At 40.3% G+C, this 27,663-nt stretch overlaps 3 protein-coding genes across 4 annotated transcripts; 1 reads left to right on the top strand and 2 right to left on the bottom strand.

Moving 5' to 3' along the window:
* Positions 1-6,642: 6,642 nt before the first annotated feature.
* On the bottom strand, positions 6,643-7,899 carry LOC143219583 (uncharacterized). Its single transcript, XM_076445521.1, has one exon. The coding sequence runs from the start codon at positions 7,897-7,899 to the stop codon at positions 6,643-6,645; it is 1,257 nt and encodes a 418-aa protein (XP_076301636.1).
* A 7,351-nt stretch (positions 7,900-15,250) lies between these two features.
* Positions 15,251-17,590, bottom strand: LOC143219582 (uncharacterized). Its single transcript, XM_076445520.1, has 2 exons — positions 16,044-17,590; positions 15,251-15,950 (listed from the first exon to the last, which is right to left on the bottom strand). The coding sequence occupies exons 1-2, from the start codon at positions 17,588-17,590 to the stop codon at positions 15,251-15,253; spliced, it is 2,247 nt and encodes a 748-aa protein (XP_076301635.1).
* Positions 17,591-18,020: 430 nt separating this feature from the next.
* On the top strand, positions 18,021-20,605 carry LOC143219557 (uncharacterized). Of its 2 annotated transcripts, XM_076445487.1 has the most exons (3): positions 18,027-18,704; positions 18,781-18,959; positions 19,285-19,419. In XM_076445487.1, exons 1-3 carry the CDS (start codon positions 18,167-18,169, stop codon positions 19,363-19,365), a joined length of 798 nt encoding a protein of 265 aa, XP_076301602.1. In that variant the 5' UTR covers positions 18,027-18,166; the 3' UTR covers positions 19,366-19,419. The 2 variants fall into 2 exon arrangements, with proteins under 2 accessions (XP_076301601.1, XP_076301602.1); XM_076445486.1 differs by having other exon boundaries at positions 18,021-18,704; positions 18,781-20,605.
* Positions 20,606-27,663: the final 7,058 nt, after the last annotated feature.

The following is a 27,663-nucleotide window of genomic DNA, read 5'->3' as shown; positions in this document are numbered from 1 at the left end:
CTAACGGTTCAACCCGCAGCTTTCTACGTAGGTGAGTGCGAGAGAGAGACAGAGAGAGAGGAGATCAAGAAGAGCGAGTGAGAGACAGAACTACAAAGCAACGCGAAAATCGAAATGGAATTGAACGAAATAGATTATCACAAACACGTTCAATACGTATATGCTTTTAAAAAATACTGTGCCATAGCAACGCGTGGCGGGGGAAAGCTAGTATAATATATATATGTGTGTGTCACGCGCTCGTTTATGGTAGCAGTACTTCTTTCCTTGCCCCTGAACGTCTCACCTTCGTCTCACCTACTGTACCTGGTACATTCTAACCAATTAAAGAAAACAAACAACGAAATATATTTGAGTGTGGATGTGGATGAGTGACGAATTCACTGTAAATATTTTCATTATCAGTTCTACTGTGACACTCATGGTGATCACTTCGTATAGGGTGAATATAACTTACGAGTTTCTTTTCACATTGAAACAGGTAAGAATTTTGTCTGTTTATATACAAATTATTTTTAACTTCCCGATTCATAGGAAAGTTACTGTAATTTAATTTTTTTTTTTGTTAAACATTACTCCTTATTACTTTTTGTATATATATATATATGTATACAAGGTGTCCCAAAATTCGTGAAAATCCCGAAAGGGGTTGGTTCCTGAGACCATTTCAAGCGACATTTTCCTTTGCAAAAATGTTATCCGCGGCTTTGTTTAGGAGTTATTAACGAAAAACACGGACCAATCAGAGCGCGACCTAGACGCGAGTTGCCACAGTCGGCCAATAGACATTTGGCGCGCCGAGCCGATTGTGGCAACTCGCGTCTATGTCGCGCTCTGATTGGTCCGCGTTTTTCGTTAATAACTCCTAAACAAAGCCGCGGATAACATTTTTGCAAAGGAAAATGTCGCTTGAAATGGTCTCAGGAACCACCCCCTTTCGGGATTTTCACGAATTTTGGGACACCCTGTATATATACAGGTTTACCTACAGGTGGGAGAAAATTTAAGGGGTGGTTCTCGATGATAATCTAAGACGAAAATGAAGAATAAAAAAATTGCGATTTCGGCTTCGTTATTTAGTTATTAACAATTAAAAATCCGCCTAAAATGCTGCAGCACTTCTAACAAAAGTAGACGTTGCGTACGTCAGACAGGCGCGCGACAGTCTCGTATCAAGTGACAAACGCATGCATACCTTGGTTCTCATTTGGGGCCCCAGCGAGGTGAAAATGTTTAAAAAATCGGTGGACGACATTGAACCTACCTACTCGTTAAAATCCACAAGGGCATTTCTAATATCCGCCCTATGGAATTATCGAGTAGAGGGGGTCAATGCCCTTTCACTTTTAAATTCTCCTCACAAATATCCACAAATCCTTATCCTGCACTATAATTGTTCATAACACCGTACTTAGTATACTGGAATAAACGCTGTAGCACTATTTACAATATCATACACACGCACTACGAGTTTACAGAGAGTACAACTTGAGTACAACTTGAGGTCGTGTGATCTCTGCGAACGGAAATCTTCGACGCGTGCGAGAAGAATCGTCCGTGCTAGCTAGCATCTGTATGCACACTGATTCAAGACAGCTGATGAGGTCGATGCCAGATCGATAAAACAAATGAAGATCTACAGCAAACTACCGCCCAAACATCGCGCGTTGCTATACCAATACATTGTCTATCCTGTTTTCACGAATTTCGTGATTCTTTCTCATTCTGTCTGTGACCGCGAAATATCTCATGTGTGTGCATTGACCACATTAGCTGTCTTGAATCAGTGTGCATACGGATACTAGCTTGTATGGACGATTCTTCTCGCACGCGTCGAAGATTTCAGTTCGCAGAAATCGCATGATTCTGTAAACTCGTAGTGCGTGTGTATGATATTGTAAATATGTAGTGCTAGAGCGTTTATTCCAGTATATTAGGTACGGTGTTATGAACAATTATAGTGCAGGATAAGGTTTTGTGGATATGTGTGAGAAGAATTTAAAAGTGAAAGGGCATTGACCCCTTCTACTCGATAATTCCATAGGGCGGATATTAGAAATGCCCTTGTGGATTTTAACGAGTAGGTAGGTTCAATGTCGTCCACCGATTTTTTAAACATTTTCACCTCGCTGGGTCCCCAAATGAGAACCAAGGTATGCATGCGTTTGTCACTTGATACGAGACTGTCGCGCACCTGTCTGACGTACGCAACGTATACTTTTGTTAGAAGTGTTGCAGCATTTTAGGCGGATTTTTAATTGTTAATAACTAAATAACGAAGCCGAAATTGCAATTTTTTTATTCTTCATTTTCGTCTTATATTATCGTCGAGAACCACCCCTTAAATTTTCTCCCACCTGTAGGTAAACACCCTGTATATATATATAAAATGACATAGGATTATATTATATATAATATACATACATTTATATTGTCTATAATATACATACATTTATATTATTATATATATTTGTATATAATAGAAATTTTTGAATAACATACAATTGTCAGCCGTAGGCGACACAAAGTACTAAATAACATACAATTGTCAGCCGTAGGCGACACAAAGTACTAAAAAATAACATACAATTGTCAGCCGTAGGCGACACAAAGTACTGAATAAATTACATACAATTGTCAGCCGTAGGCGACACAAAGTACTAAATAAATAAAAAATATTGTATTGTCAGCCAAGGGCGACACTCATTTTTGAATAAAATACAACTGTCAGCCGTAGGCGACACAAAGTACTAAATAAAATATTGTATTGTCAGCCAAGGGCGACACTCATTTTTGAAAAAAATACAATTGTCAGCCAGGGGCGACACCTTTTGAATAATAAATAGTATAAGTAGATGTTATAGGCGGGTTCTAAGCCACTTTTCACGTCACGGGAGAGCGGTACCGCCACTTCACGGGAGAGCGGTACCGCCGAGCGGTATTGCACGAGCATATATTACGTCATATTTTTAATGGAATTATTGCATCATGTTTTTGGGGGAGGGGGGGGATACAGCCCATATCTTGAAAGAAGGGGGGGAGGGGGGCAATACTCCTTTTCAAAGACAGTTTCCTGGTATTGCATTCGAGACCAGTTTCCTGGTATTGCCTGGTGAGGGGGAGGGGGAGGGGTGATCCTTGGGAACGTGTCCGAACGTGTTTATGTTTTCACGTCTCTACATGCAAGACTGTTTATGTCTGTCATCGCCATCCAGCTATCGTAAAACATTCATTTGAACGGAGTTCAATGAACGTCTTGTTTAATTTCATAAATATATACAACGGTCCCCTCTGAAAGATTTATGTAATGGGACCATACAGCCAGTCAATAATTTTTCTCAACATCGATTTGTCGAAGACCAACGGTTTTTCTCACGTGCGGAGATTTCGATGAACGTCTTGTTTACTTTCGTACAACGGTCCCCTCTTATCGATGTAGTGCAAGAGGACCGTGTCGCTGTTTCCGTCTGTCATCGCCATACAGCCAGCCGTCGTATACAGCCAGCCGTCGTATACAGCCAGCCGTCGTATACAGCCAGCCGTCGTAAACATTCATTAAGAGTAACATTTACAATAATTTTCATCCATCTTTTTTATCGTAGTTGGGGTGGGGATGGCAAGAATAAAAGAACAGGGTGCGATGGAACGTGAAGTCTTCGTAAACGGTCCATCGCTGCAAGCGTTTGTCGTGTTGAGATTTGGATCACCGACAAACTGCTGACATTCGACGAGGATTCATCATCCAGTTATAATGTGTTTCCAAATCAAACCACGCGCCACTGCCAGGGAGAAGGCAGTCAGATTCGTCTCTCCATTTGACTGGCACCTGTGCTACCAAGGAACCGCCTACTCCGACATCGACGGCCAAGAAGTCTGCCAGCGTTGCAGCCCGCTCGTACGAGGAACCGGAGAGGCATTCCACATCCACTCCATCCAATGGATAAGATGGATGAAAAACACCTGTGCAAACTGTAAAGGGCCACTGTTCCACACGCAACCCCCGCTGGACTGCAGCGAATGTGGGGCAAGGCTAAGCATAGTCATGGCCAAAACAATATTCAGGGACAGCCCACACCTTGAGGAACTCCGGCAATATCTGCTCCCACCGAGAGCCAACAATCCGGCGCCCTAATGCCGCTTCATTATCTGTTCTACGGCACGGTCCCCTCTTAAAGATCTTCTTAGAGGACCGTGTCGCTGTTTCCGTCTGCCATCGCCACCCAGCTATCATAAACACTCATTTGAACTGTGCTCGATAAATAATTTTTTTCACATTAGCGACAATAAATAAAAGCGTGGAGCGCTAAACTGACACGGTCCCCACTTAAAGATCTTCTGCGACACGGTCCCCTCTTAAAGATCTTCTACGACACGGTCCCCTCTTAAAGATCTTCGAGGACTGTGTCGCTGTTTCCGTCTGCCATCGCCACCCAGCTATCGTAAACACTCATTTGAACGGAGTTCGATGAGCGTCTTGTTTAATTTCGTAAATATATACAACGGTCCCCTCTGAAAGATTTATGTAAGAGGACCATACAGCCAGCCAAAAATTTTTCTCAACATCGATTTGTCGAGGACCAATGGTTTTTCTCACGTGCGGCTGGACCCGTCGGTTTCTCACGAGCGGAGATTTCGATGAACATCTTATTTAATTTCGTGGGGGTGGAGATTTCCCTACTTCTTTTTCCGGGTGGGGATACATGTATAAAAGAATGGGTGCAGTCGATGCTCTTATTCTAACATTTTCGTCACGATGGAAAGAGTAACCCATATCGTTGTAGAGGAGGAGAATGTATCCCTGACTGATGCAATGGAGTTGGTGGTAAGTACAAAGAAATATTATAAGTAATATGTTATATTATTGATATAGTGTTATTTTATATTACAATTTTTATATTATCAACAGATGTTTGGTTCCGACGAAGAGAGGGCCGCGTTTATACGCGGATGGATGCATGCGATGCGTGCATATAATATTCCGATGGAGAATTGGAATGTGATAACGACAGTCAGGGTACTGTTCGAGAATCCGGTGAGTAAAGTTAAAATAATTTTATATATTTATTAATTAAAAAATTAATACTTAATAACATTTTTACTTTTTTACAGCCAGAACAGGAAGAATAATACATATAATTATTAAAATAATATATTTATTTAAAAAAATAAAAAATTTTTTATACATTCATTATATAGGTTTTTTATTTCTTAATTTATTTTCGTTCGAGCGCCGATTCTTTCGCGATTCCACAGACATCCACACCACGAGGGGTTGACGGGATTGTGCCGGGATTGACTCCGATCGGCACGTTGTCGCAGTTCAATCCGCTGGCGTATCTGCAGAATCTCGACCAGGCGCGATGCTCCTTCATGGGATCATCGTCCTCGTCCCATAGAGCCAGCCGTATGCGACATTCGAAACATTCGACGCTATCTTCATAGTCCAGACTGAAAAATCCAGCGGCTGCGAGTTTCTCCGGTTGGACGATGTGTGAGTAACGCCAGTTGCGGAAACTTTGGAGTCTGTCACGTTCGAGACGATAATCGGGTGGTGTTGTGTGATCGGTTGTTGCGACGGCTGCGGGATCCATCTCCGATTTTGCAATCATTGTGAAACACTGTGTGAAAAAAATCAAAAACGTAAAAAGAGGTGTTTGTGGTTTTGACGTGGAAAAAATTCAAAGTCGCGTCTTTAGAACTGATACTTTACGTGTTTTTATAATTGTTAACTCATGCTCGAAATGTTCGCACTTCGCGCAGACTGCAATGGTATGTGACGTTTTTTGTCGGTTGCCAACAGTGAAGTCGACACGGTTCGTCATCAGCAATTTCATACACGGGATCGTGAACTAGTACATCGTATTTCGGACAGTTGAAATCTTCCAAATTTATCGAGTTTATTTTCATTTTTCGAAGGATGTCTCTCTCGAAACATCCACCTTTGTACGCTACGAAATCTTTAAATGGAATCCCGTGTATGAAATTACTGACATACCATGCAGACTTTTTGTCGGCGTCGGATAAACAATGAAAGTTCTTCCCCAAGCGAAATTCGGAGAGTTCGAACGAGCCGTCGTGACAAACATCGATCATAGCTAATTCTTTGCATATAAATTTTTTTCCACAATGAAACCGTCCATGTCAATGATTTGAGTGATTCGATCCATCTAAATAAAGAAAGTTTTTTCACTAGATTTTACGTAATTTATTAATTTTTATTGTACTTACCGTTGAAAAAGAGGGGGAATGCGCAAAGTTGACTGGTCGGATGATAAAAACACACCAGCGATGTAACTTCGTATAGCGACCGTGATCGTCGACGTTTTTTATGCTATTACTTCATACGGCGACTGCAGCGAGCAATTTATAATGCCGCTAATGTAAACATGTCAATGGAGAGGGGGTAATATTATTAGTTTAATTGCGCGCGCGCGCGTGTGTGTCTCTGTGTGTGTGTGTGTGTATGTATGTATGTGTGGATGTGTATGTGAAAATTTTTCGAGAAGGTATTTTAAAAATAAAGTTATTCGAGAATATCTCTTTTGTATTTTATTTTATTTTATTACAAGTTCCTTCTTTTACAATTCCTATAGAATAAAAATACAATTAAAGTAGAGAAATGATAAATATTTTTAGAGCGGTTTAAGTAATTTTTCGAACAATGTTCGTCAATGGATTGTACTCCACGATGCGGTCGTGTATCATTAAGCAGTAGGCTGTTGTCGATGGGGGGACATCGGTTCGACATTCGAATTCGATTCGCACGTTGACCGTAGCATTTTTTAGCGCTTCATTTTGTCGAGAACAATCGAGAACGACGAGTGGACCGTATCGCAGGAAATCCATGGTGTTGAGTAGCGCTTCACCGTTTCCATAGTATGATTCTTGGAATTTTGCATACATGTCGTAGAGCAACGCGTATTTACCTTTCTCAAAATCGATATTTAAATCATCGTACGGATATGTTTCCGAGTTCAAGTAAAGACGAATATTTGTCAATGCGCAATGGTCGAATCGCGTAGCTGTTTTCTTTAAGTTATTCTTTCGATCGGTTTGCAAGGCGAATATCACGTATCGCGGTTTTTCCATTTGCAGAGCTGTTTTTATCGCCCATGTATGCTTCGTAGTCGTCTGTAGTAGAGGATATTCGTACAGATCCCACGATCGAAAGCTCATGCCGATCGATCTGTCGCTGTCTAAAATACGTAACATGGATAGCTTATGTATTTCATCCAATGCAACATGTGGCATTCGCCATTGAATTTTGTACAGATCCAGAATAGGTTTCGCGTTGTTGGAAGGACTGTACAATGCGTTCACGTCGGTACGCGAGCAAATCAAAATCAATTCGTGTCGAGCATATATCACAACACGTTTGTAATCTTCACAGAAGCCTAATAAAATGTTCATAGGTACACAAAAGTTGAAATGTATCGCAGCCGTGGCCGTTGCAGCCTGTTTCTGTCCACCATCACCATACAGCCAGCCAGCGTTGGACAATGCGCCGCTTCTCGTTCTGGACAGACTCACGTAATTCTTCAGAGTTGTCGTCGCACCGGGATTTCTGGATCGATCGATTTCTACACCGTTCAATTCGTAGCGTATTTCCTCAAACATAAACGCAACGGCATTGTTCTCAAGAGTTGCCGTATCGATGCTGGATTCTCCTCCTGATCCAGTCGGTAATTCGAGTTTTCTCGGTAAACTAAGTTTTCCCTCAACGTATAGGAAACTTTTACACGGGAGCGTGTACAGGTCTTGTTGCTGAATGGGTATCCTTATCTCGTCGCTGTTCTCGAACGTTGTGTTAGCATACGGATTGTACGTGTGCAGCTCAATCTTCGTTATGCGATTGTCGAAGATCGGTGCTTCGGAGATGTTCAAAATGTTGTCAAACATGATTTTTTTCCCTCTCACTTTTTTACAATAAATCCCAAAGATCGTAGATACTTGGCGTTTTCCACGGTTAATTTCTTGCGAATCGATGACTTTACGTTTTTCTCAGCGGTTAGTTTCTTGCTGTTCTTGCTGCAGGCGCTGTTGTTCAACGTATGGAATGTTGTATTGTTATGAATTAGCATTACTTCGTCGCGCATGTAGTCGCACCGTGATTTCTTCACCTCGAAAATCAATCAAACGTCCGGATTGATCAACTATGCGAATCGTTAAATCGTCAATTACTCGTGCGACGATCGGAAGGTAAATGACTCGCGCCGGCGTTTCCGACAATTTATACCCTGGCGGTACCTGAGGCGTGAATTCATGTATCGTGTGAACGAGTTTACCGTTGTCGTACGATCCGGTGGTTATGTTGCATTCTACTCGTACGATATTCACGCTGATGATATTCACAAGCACATTCGATGTATGCCACGCGTTCGGTGGTAAAACACGATCCATGGAAAATCCTAGGATAGAGCCCACGTTGCAAGGCTTTGCAAAGTTTATTTGATACTTGCTTATAATTTCACTTTTCATGGTGTTGGTGTTGACTCGTAAGACCAGCGGATATTCGATATCAGAGGTGGTGGACGACTCATCGACATTTTTTGGGGGATATCGTGCGCATATTTCACGTTTCAAGTATGCGTTTATCGCTTCCAATTCGTATGAACCGTCGGGTATGACGATCTCTTCATCTTTTTCGCCGAAGTAGAATCGATTGTTTCCAATGTTGGCGCTGATGTTCGGTATCGTGTAATAAGTTTGCAAATCGAGCAATCCCAGCTCGTATTCGCCATTGCTCAGATCTATGGGCGGAAAGTGCTTGGACGACAGCACGCTGCTTCTTCCCGACAACGTGAACGTAAATGACTTTTTCGCATGCATCGTGCAGAGAGAGAGAGAGAGACTCTTTCCAGAGAATTTATTCTCGGAGAAACTTCACACACAATTGCCCACACACGCTTTCGTTATAATTTTGAAAACAGTCGTGGTAATATAAGATCGTCGCGTTCGCACCGAAATAGCGAATCAACTCGATCGGTGGTCGAAGATTTCCAAAACTATCAAAATATTTGACACGCGAGCCGTGTTTTATATAGGCGACCCAGTGCGTTCCCGGCCCACAACTATTATCTAGATTGACTATACCTCGCTCATTTACCCACGCACGCAGCGGCAAATCGTTACGCATAAAAACTCCGCGAAAGTATGGTAATCCTTTACAGATGGTCATTAATTCAATGTCTGTCGTCGTGTTGTCTTTCTTCGTTGTTTTTTTTTTTCTTCCTCTCCTTCAAGCCTTTTCCATGCTTATACGGTGCGAGACGTAACCCACGACCCTCCATGGCTCGAATGTGTCGCTCCGCTTCTTGCAATTGTTTCTTCGCAGCTTTAGCATTGTTTATAGCTTTGAATACTCCCGCGGCGCCACCCGTCAATGCTCCTATAGCTGACAAAGCAGGCAACAACAACGGCAGAAAACCACCGCGTTTGGCGATCGGGAGAATTCGTTTTGTCGTTTTTCTTTTCTTTTCACCTTTTTTCTTTGTCAAACCCATGCCCAATTTCGTTTTAGCTTTCATGGCTGCCAACACTGTAGCTGCAGACACCTTTTCTCCCAACGTTGCGTCTCCAGACGTTACTCGATGCAGCGCTCGATTCGCCAAAACGTGATCGGCCGCGTGACGATTTTCAAGATCCTTGTACTGCGAATATGCTATATCGTGCTCGCGACAGGCCGCATCCAACGGATTGATTCCTCGATCCCCACGAGATAATCGCGCGGTCAGTTTCGTGCCAGGACCGCAGAATTGATAGCCGGGTATATGCAATTCGAACGGTAATGCGTTTATAGCTCTGTTTAAAAACCCCTTACCCGTATGTGGACCGAGACGTCGTTGTGAACAACGATTCGTGCGCATAAGCTATTTTTTCTGCTCTCTCTTTTTTTAAAAGAAAAGAACTTCCTCACGTTTGGAGGGGGTGGGGAGTGACTGATACCGACGATGTTTGAGCTCTCGTATAAATACTATTCCCCCTCTCTCATCTAGTCAATCAGATCATGCGTTTTGTAAGACAATCTTTGGATATTCGTGTTCCAACGTGTCGCGCGTTCGACGATTGTGACGAGACGATGCGTAAACATGGATCGTTGTTACCATGCAATGTACGATGCGTCATAAGCGGCCCATCGGGGTGCGGTAAAACGAACGTTATGATTAGCCTGCTGGAAAGCGAGAACGGACTACGATTCGCAAACGTTTATGTGTACTCAAAATCGCTGAACCAGTCAAAATATCAATACTTGAGCAAACTGTTCTCATCCGTGGGGGAGGATGTAGGCTACTTTGCGTTCGCGGACAATGCCGACGTAATCCCTCCCGCAGAAGCACGACCCGATTCGATATTCATCTTCGACGACGTGGCGTGTGACGAGCAGGATATCATGAGAGAGTATTTCGCGATGGGTAGACATTCGCACGTCGATTGCTTCTACCTGGGTCAGTCGTACGCGAGAATACCTAAACATTTAATTCGCGACAATGCCAATCTGTTGATTCTGTTCAAACAGGATACCATGAACTTGCGTCACATTCATCAGGATCACGTAAATACCGATATGTCGTTCGAGACGTTTAGCGCGTTATGTGCGAATTGTTGGCGAAGGAAGTATGGATTTCTCGTAATCGATAAAGATAGTCCCGCGAATCGCGGTCGTTACAGACGTGGATTTAACGAGTTTGTCGTACTGTAATGAGCACAGTTGCTCGGTAAGGGTTGTCGGTGTTGTATCGTGGCTGTAAATCTCTTTCTTACGCTTCCAAGCAATATGCCGGCTCAAAAGGAAAAGAAGGAGAAGCTGCGAGTTTCGATTGCAAACGAAATAGCGAAGACCAGCGATACCATACATAAAAAGTATTTGGCGTTGAAAGTTGGGAAAATGGCGACCGAGGAGAATTTGCAAACGAATTTACGACCGATCGTTGAACCGTTGAAACAGCTAGTTCAAAATACGGCTACTGTCGAGCCGAACGACAACGTGTTCTCAGATATCAAGGAAACGCCACCACCCTCCCCTCCACCCTCACGAAAAAAAAGAAGATTCTCAGATGTTGGAGGACCGCCGACCTCGTCCTCTATAAAAAAAATGAGGGTTAATGACGATGACAATGACGATCACAATGACAATGACGACGACGACGACGACGACGACGAGGAGATGGAGCCGACGAACAAGGCATCTTTGGAATCTTCGATGCGTGATATTTTTGAAAATCCTGAAACTCATTAAGAGGAAAATCAACATCTATCCGAGAATTTAGGACCGTTGGCGCGCGAGTATTTAAAAAAATTTTTTACCGGTCCAATGACAAATTCCGACAACGTGTACGGGGTATATTTGCACGATGATAAACTGATGCTGGGAAATTCCACATTCGATGTGAACAGCAACGACGATATCATCGTTAACGGAGTAAGGTACGAGGGGACTCACGGTCTTTACGAATTGATATTCAATAAAATACCCGACGAGCGGCTGTACACCGAGGATGATAAGAACGTGTACAAAAGAATTCTCAATCTTACGCAAGCACATCGACGCGGGAATCAGCTAAAGGGAAACAAAGGTTACAAGTATAAGAAAATTATAGGACCATTGTTTTCGTCGCGAAGTGGGAGAGGGATTGAACTTCCAACTTCTATGCGCGTGACCGACCATCCAATCGATTACGTGCATTGGGACGATCCGAACGAACTCGTCGATCGTCTGAAATTGTTAACCGCTTCGAAGAATGCCGGTCATTCCAACCATGACAATGAAATAATTTCGATAATCGAAGAACTTCGCGAAGCCGGTATAGTTATAAATTAAAGCGTGCATGCGTTCGTCAAGTCAGTGACGAATGAAATGTCAATCGATAAAATTGTTACGGTTCATAAAAATGCGTATTCATCTTAATTGTTGCGAAACGAATCAAACGATATCCTCGGGAGGAGACGACGACGACAACGGTGAAAGCTGGAACTTGAGATTTCAAAGTCTAAGGATAAAACTGGATGAGATATTTCAACGAATACTGTGGATCGCAGGGCAGGTAAAACGGTTGTGCGAGCGGTACGAGTTGGTGATACCTGAAGAAGAAGAAGAAGGAGAAGAAGAAGAAGACTAACTCGAAACAATGTCTATCAACAAATTTGGCATGGTGTTTCGCGAAGCGAACAAACGCGAGTCGAATGTTTCTCCCATTTTCTATCCTGGCGTTTTTAAAAGTTACGTGCGCGATAACGCTATATGTTTGAACGATGATGCTAAATTGTATGATGCGAAAGGTATGAGGATCGGGCGCGTGGCGAATCCCGAGGCAAACGATCACGCTGCAACCAAAGTATACGTGGACACGCTTAACGCGAAGCTCGAATCAGAGATCATGAAAAAACTGGTCAAAAAACTGAAAACCTCTCAAGAAACGATAAAGTCCGAAATATTGGCTACGATACAAGGTGTTCCATACGATGCAAACGAAAATATGAAATCAACCGATATCAACGCGACCTTGAAGGAGAAGGTAAAAAGAGGACGACATGAAATAAGTCTGAAATATTAGCTAAACAGGGGATGAAAAGCTGATCGAAGTCCTGAAGACCGCTAAAGAAACGATAAAGTCTGACACAAGAAACGTGTCGGCGGTCCTTGAGGGAAATCCGTGGATATGATGTGCAATCGTCATACTGTACCTGTACCTGTTCCTGTACCTGTCTGTACCTGTCTGTAGCTGTTCCTGTGGCTGTCTGTAGCTGTTCCTATACCTGTCTGTATCTGTTCCTGTGGCTGTCTGTAGCTGTTCCTATACCTGTCTGTAGCTGTTCCTATACCTGTCTGTAGCTGTCTGTCGCTGTTCCTATACCTGTCTGTAGCTGTCTGTAGCTGTTCCTATACCTGTCTATACCTGTCTATACCTGTCTGTACCTGTTCCTGTGGCTGTCTGTAGCTGTTCCTATACCTGTTCCTGTACCTGTCTGTAGCTGTTCCTGTACCTGTCTGTAGCTGTTCCTGTACCTGTCTGTAGCTGTTCCTGTAACCGCCTATACCTGTCTATACCTGTACCTGTACCTGTTCCTGTACCTGTTAGTCATCGCTTTAATGACTGGAAAGACACGATTGAAAAGTGAATAATCGGTTAAAGGGAGAGCGAGAAGAACGTCGACGACGACGATGAGTAAAAAAAACGTGGTGGAAGAGCTGCATGCCCCGGCGAGACGTTTTTACCCGCGTAGACGTGTGGTTGTGCGGGGATTCGATGATCTTTGGCAAGCCGATATCGTTGAAGTTCAAAAATACGCGCGAGAGAATCGAGGGCATCGATATATTCTAACGATAATCGATGTATTTAGCAAATATGCATGGACGGTTCCTTTGAAGAGTAAAAATGCGAGCGACGTGTGCAAAGCTTTCGCATCAGCGTTGAAGAAGGACGGTAGAGTCCCGAACAACTTGCAGACCGACATGGGGAAAGAATTCTACAATACAACGTTTCAAGACTATCTAAGGAGTCGCAACATCAACCATTATTCTACGTTTAGCACTATGAAAGCATCCGTCGTGGAACGTTTCAATCGCACGTTGAAGAACAGCATGTGGAAATTTTTCTCGTTGAGCGGAAAATATCATTGGATCGATGCGCTTCCCACGTTGACCGAGGACTACAATAATCGAAAACATCGTACCATCCGTATGCGACCCGTCGACGTGAACCGTAAAAATGCCAGCCGCCTTCTGTCCACCGTGTACGACAAGATGGAGATTGCTGGTCCTGCCAAATTTAAGCTCAATGATCGCGTGCGCATTAGCAAGTTCAAAACCCTATTTGACAAAGGATACACGTCGAACTGGTCAACCGAAATATCCAAGATTATCGCGGTGAAACGAACGAATCCTGTCACATACCTCTTGGCCGACGTAAGGGGCAAACCGATTGCCGGAGGATTTTACGAACACGAGATACGTGCGACAAAATATCCTGACATATACTTAGTTGAAAAAATATTACGTAGGAAAGGAAATAACGTATATGTAAAATGGTTGGGGATGGATGCGTCACATAATTCATGGATATCTAAAACAAATATACTTTAATTTTGTATTTTCTACTCGTATTTTATATGTAAGATTTATGATAGTGAAAAAATGTAATTTGTAATAAAATAAAGTACAAAAGAGATATTCTCGAATAATTTTATTTTAAAATAATGTGTATCGTTACAAAAACACACACACACACACAACAGTAATTTTTTAACCTATCTGTTTTGCGCCGCGATGATGTCAGCGCACGAAGCCGCCAGTTCACAATCGATCAGTGAACTTTGATCGAAAGATTCGCTCTCGACGATCGCTTTCATGATATTCTTCGCGTTGCTATCCTTCACCGCAGCGGCAAAATTCATAAATTTAGCAGTCACCGTAGGAACATTGTCGATCAACCATGAATACATGTTGTACACGCAGAATTCGAGATTGTACAAGTTATGCATAGTTTTTTCCGTGATGTACAGAGCCACGAACTGATTCGATAATTTCACCAGATTCATACCATTGTGATTAACTATTTGTAATGTTAAATCATCGCTCATTTTTCGACACTGTTTCTGCATAGATTGTAAATTGGAAATATACTCTTTCGTGCGCAACAACTCTGTCCATGCATCCAGGGAAAACGTGATCTCGTTACTGCGATTATCTCCTATAGCCAGTTCCACGCAAATATCATCACCAACGTGCACACCAAGTTCAAGATATTTAAAATAATTTCCAGCTATCGAATATCTTCGACTCAAGACTCGCGCGCCGTGCAAACAACTCGACGGTGACGATGATGATGGCTGTATCATCAATGCAATGGGGCTGCTATTGTGAAAACCCCTGCAACAGATTTCAAAATTAGACATTTTTCTAAATTTCTTTTTTCACAATTTTTCATCTTTTCTACTTACATATTATTTAGCCCCTTCTTTTTGTGCGACTCCTCGATGTTTGAACGATCACATTCAGCGAGTGGACGACGGTTGTGCTGCATCGTGCTGTCTACGTTTTAGCGACGGTTGTCTTGATCTGAAGCATGACGCTCGGGATACGATATTTTTATATGCTGTCTCCCCACCACTCCTTTTACAGATAAGATCAACAAAATGGCCGCATCCCCTCTCCGACTAGTCTACAAAGATTTACAATAATCTCCCTACCACTTCGTTCTCCCTACCACTTCCATTTCTTTTACGAGGATAAAAAATGGTGACTCGGTTTTTCTTAATTGATGCTATAATGCCCCCAAGGAAGCGTATCGATCAAATTATTACAAATATATCGCTTATCGTCGTTCGGACTCAATGCTAATTTTACTTCCGACATCGAATACACCTGATGTTGTACGGACACTATACGATTACTATTAACCCTCTTTTCTGTATTATTGTGAAGACAATCGATATAGTCTTTGAAACTGATGTCTCGAGCGGTAACGTTTGTTCTGATGCCTTTGATTTTTTTAGTTTCATCATCACCATGCACGCGAATCGCATACATTTTTGAACGAAGTCCTACAAACTCGGTCATAATTTTACCGCCATTCTCATCCTTCATCAATCCTAGTTGTTTATTATTCGCAATCGGTATACCGTAAACGTTGTTCGGGTCATAATTACTTGTATCGTATCGATGGATATCACGTTTCAGCAGCGCATCGTACGCGTCATCGCAAGCGATCTCGTATATCAGGCTGTCCGTGTCCGTGTACAAAATCTTACAATTTTTCTGGAAGTTTGGGTACATGTACTCATAATGGAAGCTGTACAAATGAAATTTCGATATATCCAATACAGCCATGCCTACGTAGATTGGTTTGTAAAATTTAACGAGCAGCTTTTTCATCTGAATCGCGACGAAGTCTTCGGAACACACTGTATAGCTGTGAAAATTTGGTCTAGCTATTAATCGTTCGACGCCGTGTCTACCATTCCATCGAGAAAGTAATTTCACGATGGCATGATTTCGAACGTTCTCCATCGTTTTCCCAAACACAGCATTGTTCATTAATTTGAACAAATTCTTGGAAAAATCGTTGGTCGCGTTGGCGCGTAATTTTGTGTTCAAATCGATGTAGCCATGCAACCATCGCGACTGTCGAAACTCTAGAATTCGATGAATTTTCTTCAATTTCAGATTGTGCTTTATACTTTGTTGGAGGTATCGATAATGTACAACGTATCGTTCCTTATCGTGAAGTGTTGCCATCAACTTTCTTTGACTCGAGTCGGTCGCCGTGCCGTGACTTGGACAAAACGGAAGATCCGCGTGAGCATCGTGAATTTCGCGTGGATACTCTAAATCCACCTCCAAAATGTATCCTACGGGGCTATCGATTGGAATGGATTCGACATCGAAATTATCTATGTCCTCCTCCACCCATCGAAAGTCTCTGTACGGTAGAGGTTGCGACATAGCCCAACCGTACAAATTATTCACGTCGAAATACATTAAGTAGGTGGATGGTTTGCTCGAGTCGTGGCTAGATGAATATTTGTTGTTTGCGCATGCATATCTATGTGAACACTGGCTCAATGCGCCACGTATTCCTCGCTCCACAAACAAAAGCATGTCGACGTCGGTGAACAACTCCAATTCAATCTTCGTCATTTTCATCATCACGTCCCATGCGAAACCGGGGAGCGTGTAATAATGTGCCGGATCGAGCTTGTAATTCTCGAGACAGTCATCGCGAAAATTTTCAAAAACATCCGCCAACAACAGGACATCTAATTTTAAATATAAATCGCTGTACTGTCCAAGCGTTCGTATAGCGAAACGCGACCAAACCGTATTCGCGTGAAGGTAATCGGCGTCGGATATCTCGCTGCCATTCAACTGATTGTAAAATTCTTCGCGCGACGGCAAACATGTATCGTTTAATTTATCATACGATGTCAGATAGTCGTATGGGAACACGCCTTTTCTGGTCAACAGGTTGAAATCGTTGTCGGAAAGATATGCAAATTCACCTCGTACGATGCGTAATTTGCTTTTGTCCAAGTATGACGACAGCTTGTCCAGACTCGAGTTCAAGAATTTGAATGAGTCGATGAAGCGAAATTTCAAAAACTTTGCGTACTTTCGCTCTTTACCCGGCTGTCTCTCGATGGAAACGTTTTTCGTGAAAGAGATATACTTTTCTTTCGTCAATGGCAACACGTTTATCTGCCCCTCGAACGCGTTTGCTAATTCTTTGATTATGAAATGCGCGTCGTAACCTGATAAATTATGAAAAACCACCGGTATCGTGTATGAAGATTGATAGTTCAAATTGCATCCATTATGAGCCGGACCACGATACGCACCCGTGAAATGGCAATGATCATGTACTTTCGTCGCGTCGGAAGTGTCGAACGGTTTCTCGCAGACATGACAATGTGTGGCCGTATGAAAATTTAACTTTTCCGCTTCAGTTAGCGGATTCATTGGCACCGTTTTATCAAATATCGGCTGTAATTTGCAACTCAGCTCGTATAACCTGTTCACGAACCACGCGGCACATCCCTCTTTATCGCGATAATCCTGATACTCGGACAACGACTCGTCATAGCGACAATGCATGTAGTATTAGGGTGGACCTTATTTTCCACCATCGAAATTTTTATGTGCGACCCTCTAGATTTGTTCCATTTGATAATAAAATAATTTCTGCAAAAGCGGAAGTCGATAGGACAAAGGGAAAGGGTGCCACAATTGACTTGAAGTTTGGAAATTTCACTAGTTTTACTCCAATTCTATCTATAACTCCATTGTAACATTTCCGCTGAAAAAATTATTATTATTTACCAAAAGTATCATTTCTCGGTTATTTAATAACAATATTTACTTATAAGTTTGAATAATTTATTCGAAAGTTTGAACCTTTAGCGTATAAGAGTACAAGAGTACTACAATATGAAATGAAAACCACTGTTACCTGTCAGCAAGGTTTTGCTTGCTGCAGCTACCTGAGAACCTTTTACCTATTCCATTGACCCTCGGAAACTTTCCGTTAGGCCCTTTAGAAGCCTCCCCTCTTTTATGGTTATACCTAAACTCATTTCGTACGTCCATCGACAAGAGAACTCACTTCTCACTGCAGTCTAGGCCGAATCTTCGTAGCACTCGCATTGGAAATACTACAGAGAGTTGAGTAAGATGGAAACAAGGAGCAGTGATCAGTTATTCCTATTAAATCACTTTGAGTCACAAATTGTTGGGGCTAAATTACCAAGCAACGGACAACTTTTACGTGTATTGTTCTATAATATGCGAAAAGTGAACTTAAATCTACGTGAAAGTGCGGCTTTAGTGATGAAAGAAGTAGAAATTTTCTGGGAAAAGGCGAGAATTCCAATAAAAAAAACATCGGATAGTATTAATAAAGTGGAAAAACTATACAACAAATGGCGAACGCTTAATAAAACCGCGAATCGCCAAAATGATCTACAGAGAAAGCGAGAACAAGAATTTATAGATTCATTAGAGGATTTATTCGATATCGCACATGCGAATGCCTTAGAAATGATTTCTGTAGAGGAAGATAAGATATTCCTCCTGCAGCAGAGGGAAAAGAGACGAATCGGTTCGATGGCATCTATTGATCGTAAATTAGTAGAGAAAGAAGAAAGACAAGCAGAGCGGAAGGAACAACAAGAGATGCGGTGGCAACGGGCTCAGGAATCATCGATCAATGGTAATGTTTTGAAGTTATTTCTAATGCTTTCACATTTATATTTTCCAATTATAGCAAATTTATTTTTACGTTATAGATTCAGTACAATTAGAATCAACGTCCACATCCAGTGATGAAGAGACAGAAGTCCCGTTAGCAAGAACCATAGAAATTCTTTCGGACGAGCCTCAGGTACCTGACGGTGATGACACCGAGGCAGAGGACTACAATATACCTGGGCCGAGTAACCCCAAGAAAAGACGAGGAAAGCAGAAGGTTATTACTCCAAAATTAGTAGCTGTTTTAGATTCGTGTAGAATAAGCGACCGTGATGCAATTCGAATTGTTATGGCAACAGCAGAATGTTTAGGTCATGACCTAAATGAATTAATAATAAATAGAACATCTATTCGAAGATATCGACATAATTATCGGTCTGAGCATGCAGCACAGTTGCAAGAAATGTTCGGACAAATTAATCTTAGGGGCATAACTATTCATTGGGATGCTACACTTATACCAGATATAAGCCACAAAAATGTAGAACGATTACCGATAGTTATAAGTTGCGGGGAAATTAAAAAATTATTGGGAATTCCAGTTATACCATCGGGTAGTGGGGCCAATCAAGCGTCGGCAATCTTCTCTAAGACAGAAGAATGGAATTTATCACAGCAAGTAGAAGCCCTTTGTTTTGATACGACCGCAACCAACACCGGCAGAATACAAGGAGCCTGCGTTCTATTGGAACAAAAATTAGAAAAAGAATTATTGTATTTGCCATGCCGTCACCATATTTATGAATTAATTTTACGTGCTGCATTTGATACAAAAATGAAAAAGTCGACGGGTCCAGATGTTCCTCTTTTTAAGAAATTTAAAAATTCTTGGAGTTCAATAAATAAAGACAATTTTAAGCCCGGCGTAGAAGATGAATTTGTACGTCAAAATGTAATAGAGATTGATAAAAAGATTGAAGCGGCAATACACAATTTGCAACAAATTCAACCGAGGGATGATTACAAGGAACTGATAGAACTTATGATAATTTTTCTAGGCGGAACTCCACCTAAAGGTGTTAGATTTAGGATGCCTGGCGCATTCCACCATGCGAGGTGGATGGCTAAGGCTATATATTGCATAAAAATTTATATTTTTAGGAATGAATTTCATTTAAGTAGTGAGAAAAAGTTATGGATACAAAGTATTTGTATTTTTTTAATTAATATATACATACTCGCTTGGGTACGTACCACTGTACCTGCGATAGCACCCCGGTTAGATTTAGAACTATTAAGTGATCTATGGAAATATAAAGAGATTGACGAAACCATAAGTAATGCTACGTTGCAAAAACTGAGCAATCACTTATGGTACTTGTCACCAGAAAATGTGGGATTGTCATTTTTTGATCCACACATTTCTGTAGAAATTAAAAAAAAGATGGTTGAAGCACTCAACAAAGAAGAAGAACAAAATTGTAAAAAATTGGTCATTCCTAGAAAAGATATTAAACTATATATAGATATTACTATGGACAATTTTGTTTCTACACAAACATTGAAATTCTTTTCTAGATTTGATATAAATATAGATTTTATGTCTAAGGACCCAGCATTGTGGGAAGCGGATAATAATTATAAAGCGGCGACAAGAATTGTAGGGAATTTACAAATCGTTAATGATGTAGCTGAACGAGCAGTAAAATTAATGAAAGAGTATTCCGATTGTATTACCAAAGATGAAAACGAGAGACAGGACATTTTACAAATTGTATCAGAGTATAAACAGCGTTACCCTACAGTCGATAAAAAAACATTAAGTCAACATTTATAATAAATACCACCAATATTTATAAACGTATGTATTTATTAATAACAAAATATATTGCAAAAAAATATTGCAATCTTCGTTTAAACAAATTAATTTAATTGTTAATAAATAACTTTTTTTTATTACAATTAAAGATATTGGTCTAAAATGACATCTAATAATGAAATAATGTGCTAAAAACTGTTTTTCCTATTTTTAGTGAAATTTAATTTTTTTACATAAACAAAGTCGTTGTGGCACGTCTTCTCATTGCCCGATCGAGTTGATTTTTTACAGGGTTTATTTTTTCACTAAATGGCACAAATTGACGGGGTCGCACCATTAAAATTCCGAAAAAATTTTTTCACCAAGAGTAACTAAGGTCCACCCTAATGTAAGTATCCTATACTAAACGCGTGGTGTTGTTGATATTGTACGCGTGCCGCACGGTCTTGCCCTTGCTGTTCCCCAGGCAGCAGCAGGCACTCCAAGTCAGCATAAATAACGAACGGCGCCTGTTCTTTGTTCGTGTAGTTCTTAAACTGTAACCACTTATCTTCTTCCGATATTGGAAGCTCCAGAGCACAATCGTTCATCCGTTCACAGTCAATCGTATGCATGTTTAATCTCTCCGGCGTGGGAAAATATTGCAAACACCTGTGGGAAGGAAAAAATTATGTCTTTTTTGCTTCAAAGAATTTTTAAAAAACACAAAAACGTGCAACTTACCGATCACAAATATACTTGAGATTTTTCTTCTTGCTAAGCTGCGACGAAACCAATCGTGACAAATTTTGTATGCATGCGAAATGGCTGTGAGTCTTTGCAGCATTCTGTAGAAACAGCAAGTTTACATGTCTCCTCCGTTTCTCCCCGGTCAAATGAAGCGTTACACATTTCTTCCGCACCCATTCAAATCTCCCAATGTCTTTGAACAGCATGGGTGATTGAAAACCTTCGGTTCGAAGCACCGTTTTGTAGTGCGGATACGATGACAAACGTGATGGATGTGCCTCGGCCGGATAGAGACTCGCCACGACCGCCCAAAAAAAGCATGCTTCATCCTTGCTGACCACGTTCACGACCGCTCTTTTCAGCTGTATTGTTCGAGGCAAGTAGGTTGCAGCGGCGCAGCCGGCTTGCAACGGCTGGTAGTTGCTGAAGTTCACGATCAAATGTAGTATCTTCGACAGTGCCCACCCGCTGTCTCGCTCTTGAAACTCTTCCAGCGATGTCAAAATCGTCGGTACAACGTCTCTCTGATACCACTGTCGTAGATCGCTTGTCCGAAACAATGCAACGTTTCGCGTGCCGAAACTTTTCACGGAAACCTCGTTGGCGCGCTGCATGAATTCCGCCTCCAACGATACGTTAGCATTCAACGATGAATGCGTATTTAAAAATTCCGTAACGCGTCCCGTAATTATTCGTTTCGCGTGCTGTAAAAATTGTTTCGGATCGATATGTTCGACGTTGATAACGATGCCGGTCGATATGCGATTTTTAAACGCCGACTCAACATTTTCCCAACGAAGCGTCGAGGCTCTCGCACCCCTGTGATCGTATAAACCTCTACCGGTGTGCGGCGAGGAAATACGTTCATGCAACGCAACGTTCAAAGTTTTCATACGACACATAATCGATGTTAAACTATGTTTCTTGCCTACAGACAATTCATCTTTCGCACAGGCTAGATAATTCACACAACACTGTAGAGACTCAATGTACGAGCGATGCCAGTCGCGATACTCGTCCATAGTTTTCACCAGCATTGACATGCGCGTCAAACACTTCAACATTTTTTTCAACGTTTCAGTCATTTTGCTGCCGCACAGTTGTCAACAAAATATTTCTTTCAACTTCGATTTGATATCGTTCGTTAAATTTTCAGTTCTCAAAATATAATTACACTTTGCATCCAACGATGCGACGTTCGCCCGTTCGATGATGTCTAATATTGTGGATGGGGATTCAATCACCGGCCATCGCACAACAACTTGACTAAATCTTTTCGTGTAAACGAAACATACGCGACTCGTTGCATCATTCCGCATTAAACGTTCCACCAATGTTTTCAGCTCGATAGAGAAATGATCACTCAAGTATGAATTTATGACGTGAGCCCAAGCTAAATTTTTCAACGTTGGAGCAGTCGTGTCACCTTTTTCCTCCGATACAATCATTTCACACAATTCCAAACGGATAGTACGTGAAAACCGCCACGTATGGAAAAATGGCTGATCTTTGAATCTCAACACGACAAACGCTTGCAACGATGGACCGTTTACGAAGACTTCGCGTTCCATCGCGCCCTGTTCTTTTATTCTTGCCATCCCCACCCCAACTACGATAAAAAAGATGGATGAAAATTATTGTAAATGTTACTCTTAATGAATGTTTACGACGGCTGGCTGTATACGACGGCTGGCTGTATGGCGATGACAGACGGAAACAGCGACACGGTCCTCTTGCACTACATCGATAAGAGGGGACCGTTGTACGAAAGTAAACAAGACGAACTCGCGAGATTAGACGTTCGTCGAAATCTCCGCACGTGAGAAAAACCGTTGGTCCTCGACAAATCGATGTTGAGAAAAATTATTGACTGGCTGTATGGTCCCATTACATAAATCTTTCAGAGGGGACCGTTGTATATATTTATGAAATTAAACAAGACGTTTATTGAACTCCGTTCAAATGAATGTTTTACGATAGCTGGATGGCGATGACAGACATAAAAAGTCTTGCATGTAGAGACGTGAAAACATAAACACGTTCGGACACGTTCCCAGGGATCACCCCTCCCCCTCCCCCTCACCAGGCAATACCAGGAAACTGGTCTTGAATGCAATACCTGGAAACTGCCCCCCTCCCCCCTTCGTTCAAGATATGGGCTGTATCCCCCCCCCCTCCCCCAAAAAACATGATGCAATAATTCCATTAAAAATATGACGTAATATATGCTCGTGCAATACCGCTCGGCGGTACCGCTCTCCCGTGAAGTGGCGGTACCGCTCTCCCGTGAAGTGGCGGTACCGCTCTCCCGTGAAGTGAAAAGTGGCTTAGAACCCGCCTATAACATCTACTAGTATACAATTTTCCGACAATACGAAAATGAAGGTAAAACGTCAATCACGAAAAGCCATCAATAAAAAACGAAAATATGATTATCTCTCCCGTAATAATAATGTTGTCAATGAGAGCGAAAAAGAAGAAAAACGGAATGCACAAATAAGACAGGCCGTGCAAAAATTACGGTCTAAAAGTACATATAATAAAAATGATGAATATGAGAAAAATAGAATGCGAAACAAAAAAAAATATCGTGATAATATTGATTGGAAGAAAAAAAAATACATTGAATCTAATCGCAAACGAATGCAACGGCAACGACTGAATGGCGATTTTCGTAAAAAAGAAAATGAAATGAGGCTACATCGAAATAAACGAACAAGAGAAAATGACGATTATCGTAACAAAGAGAATGAAACAAATTTAAATCGAATTAAACGTAAACGAGAAATTTCAGAATTTAAACAATTGGAAAATAGAAAAACACTAAGTAGGATGAAGATATTGAAGATATTGAGACAAAGAATAAATTACATTGCAAAAGAAATTGCCAAAAATTCTGCAAGAAATAAAATACTACGGGATAATGATGCATATAAGTCCCGAGAACTTGCCAAAAATTCTGCAAGAAATAAAATACTACGGCATAATGATGCATATAAGTCCCGAGAACTTGTCGAAAATATTGCACGAAATAAAATACTACGGCATAATGATGCATATAAGTCCCGAGAACTTGCCGAAAATATTACACGAAATAAAATACTACGGCATAATGATGCATATAAGTCCCGAGAACTTGTCGAAAATATTGCACGAAATAAAATACTACGGCATAATGATGCATATAAGTCCCGAGAACTTGTCGAAAATATTGCACGAAATAAAATACTACGGCATAATGATGCATATAAGTCCCGAGAACTTGCCGAAAATATTACACGAAATAAAATACTACGGCATAATGATGCATATAAGTCCCGAGAACTTGTCGAAAATATTGCACGAAATAAAATACTACGGCATAATGATGCATATAAGTCCCGAGAACTTGCCGAAAATATTACACGAAATAAAATACTACGGCATAATGATGCATATAAGTCCCGAGAACTTGCCGAAAATATTGCACGAAATAAAATACTACGGCATAATGATGCATATAAGTCCCGAGAACTTGCCGAAAATATTGCACGAAATAAAATACTACGGCATAATGATGCATATAAGTCCCGAGAACTTGCCGAAAATATTGCACGAAATAAAATACTACGGCATAATGATGCATATAAGTCCCGAGAACTTGCCGAAAATATTGCACGAAATAAAATACTACGGCATAATGATGCATATAAGTCCCGGGAACTTGCTGAAAATATTGCACGAAATAAGATGTTGCGGAGGAATCTTGTGTATAAGAAAAATGAATTACAACAAAATATTAACCACATGAGAATAATGAGGAAACATAAAGAATACGAAAATTAAGACAAAGCTTGAGATATAAATATCAAGAATTATTAAAAAAAACAATATGTCAACAAGAAAAGAGAGACATTGATGTATTAAAGTTTCGAGATAATTTATATAACTGTTTATTGAATCAAAAAGATGACAATACCACTGCGAAATTGAAATGGCAATTTATCAAATGTCGTATGGAAACGCCTTCGTTCATATGTTGCTGTTGTGAAGGTCTTTTTTTTAAATCTGCCGTTGTAAAATTAAATGAATTGAGAATCGATAAAGCAAATGATGAAATATTATCTCAAATAAATAATTTTCCGTCAGGTTTTATTTGTGGAACTTGTAAAAATTATGCTTATAGAGGCAAAGTATATAAGTTGTCAACAAGCAATGGTCTCAAGTTTCCCACAGTTCCAAAATCAGTGAAAGAATTGACTGATCTTGAGGAAAGAATGGTATCACCGATTTTGAATTTTATGCAAATTCGCGCACTGAAACCATATGCTTTAAATCCACAATTAGGCCTCAAAGGTAGTGTTGTTAATATTCAAATCGATGTGAATAATATGTTAGAAGTATTGCCTCGAAAATTTACGGAAATGCAAACAATTCAACTGAAATTAAAACGTCATAAAGATCATAAAAGTGATTATATGTTCGAATCAGTCAGACCAGGAGTAATTTGTAAAGCATTACAACATTTAGTGAAAACACCATTGTATGTGAAATATGCTATTAAAGTAGATGAAAAGTATTTTCAAAATTATGCAAGTTATGGTAGCGAAGAAATTAATTTCATAGTTGACAATAATGATGCAGTAGGTGAGAAAGAAATGATTGACAATATGGAATTGGAAAATAAAAATGCAATCAGTTTAGATCAAATAAATAATGATGAAGTATTACTTGTTGATAATAATGCTGCAGTAGCAGAAGGACATTCTTCCGTTGTGAATATTATTGCACCAGGACAGGGAAAATATCCATTACCATGGCATAAAATGGATGATTTGGATGAATTGTGTTTCCCAAGAATATTTGCTGGATATTCTTTCAATTTGCCGAAATCAGTATCCTATTCGGATCGTATAAGATCCGAAGTTAGACGGTATGATCGAAGATTCATTCCTTCTAGGATTTTATTTATGGCTAAAAAATGTTTAGAGATATCATGTTTATCTAGTATAAATGTCTGTTTGAGACGAATAAAAATGAATACGAATAAGAATTTACGTGCTCAAGATGTTTTGAATCCGGATTTTATGAATAATTTGATTGAATTTGATGACGGATTAAAGTTACTTAAAAATATTCGTTCATCGCCAGCATATTGGCAACAAAAAAAGAAAGAGTTACTAGCAATGATCCGTCAATTGGGTGAACCCACTTTCTTTATGACAGTGTCGGCTGCAGAAAGTTACTGGCCTGAGTTATTGCAGACATTGATGAAATATCGCGATGATGGAAAAACGTTATCTGTACAAGACGCATTCAATTTGGATTACAATACCAAAACTGATCTAATTAGAAATGATCCCGTTACATGCGCTCGATATTTCGATCATAAAGCACATAAGCTTATGTGGTTATTAAGACAAAAACAAAGTATTTTCGGAGAATATGAGGTTGTGGATAGTTATGAACGAGTGGAAATTCAGCAACGTGGAAGTCCACATGAACATACATATTTTTCTGTGGTTGAAAGGAGCACCTATGTACAATAGTGTTAAAGATAGACACGATCATGTTGATAACAAAGAATTGATTGATTTAATTGACCGATTTATCACATGTAGATATGATGAAAATAATCCATATATTAAATTTCAAATGCACAAACATAATCATAGTTGTTACAAAGGACAAAAAAATAAGCGGTGTCGATTTCATATCCCTTATCCACTAATGAGAAGAACGATGATTCTGGAACCATTAAATAAAAATGAAATAGTACCAAAATCCTATAAACTTATTGATGAATTATTAAATGAATTTTATAAGAAAAAAATAGTTATGAGCTATGATGAAATTCTAGAGAAACTGAATATGACTGATGAAGAATACCTATTAGCTATTCGAAGTGGTTTAAAACAAAAACGGGTATTCTTAAAACGATCCAGCCTTGAAGTAAATATTAATGGTTATAATGCAGATATTTTACAATTATTCGAATCGAATATGGATTTACAGTTTGTACTTGACGAATATTCGGCGGTGAGTTATGTAACTAATTACATTAGTAAAATTGAAGGAGGTTTATCAAAATTATTAAGGGAAGCTGCTATCGATTGTGATAATAACAATAAGACTGTTAGAGAAAAATTTCGAAATATTACCAATGTTTTTTTAAATAGTAATTTAATGTCTGCACAAGAAGCAGCCTATCATGTTTTATCATTACCTTTATCAAAGCAAAGTAGAAAGACAGTATACATTAATACCAATCCGATATCAGAACGTGTATTAATGTTAAAATCTGAGAATGCTTTAAAAAAATTAAATGAAGAATCCACCGAAATTTATATGGATGATATATTTGATAATTATCCAACAACCGTAGTCCCGTTGAAAGCACCGGTTCTCGTTAGATCACCGAAGTTAAACAACGTGGAACGTGACCGGCACTAGG

The sequence above is a fragment of the Lasioglossum baleicum genome, unplaced genomic scaffold (genome assembly GCF_051020765.1).
Source record: "Lasioglossum baleicum unplaced genomic scaffold, iyLasBale1 scaffold0055, whole genome shotgun sequence".
Classification (NCBI taxonomy): Eukaryota; Metazoa; Arthropoda; class Insecta; order Hymenoptera; family Halictidae; genus Lasioglossum; species Lasioglossum baleicum.
This window is presented reverse-complemented; position numbering and strand designations above follow the sequence as displayed.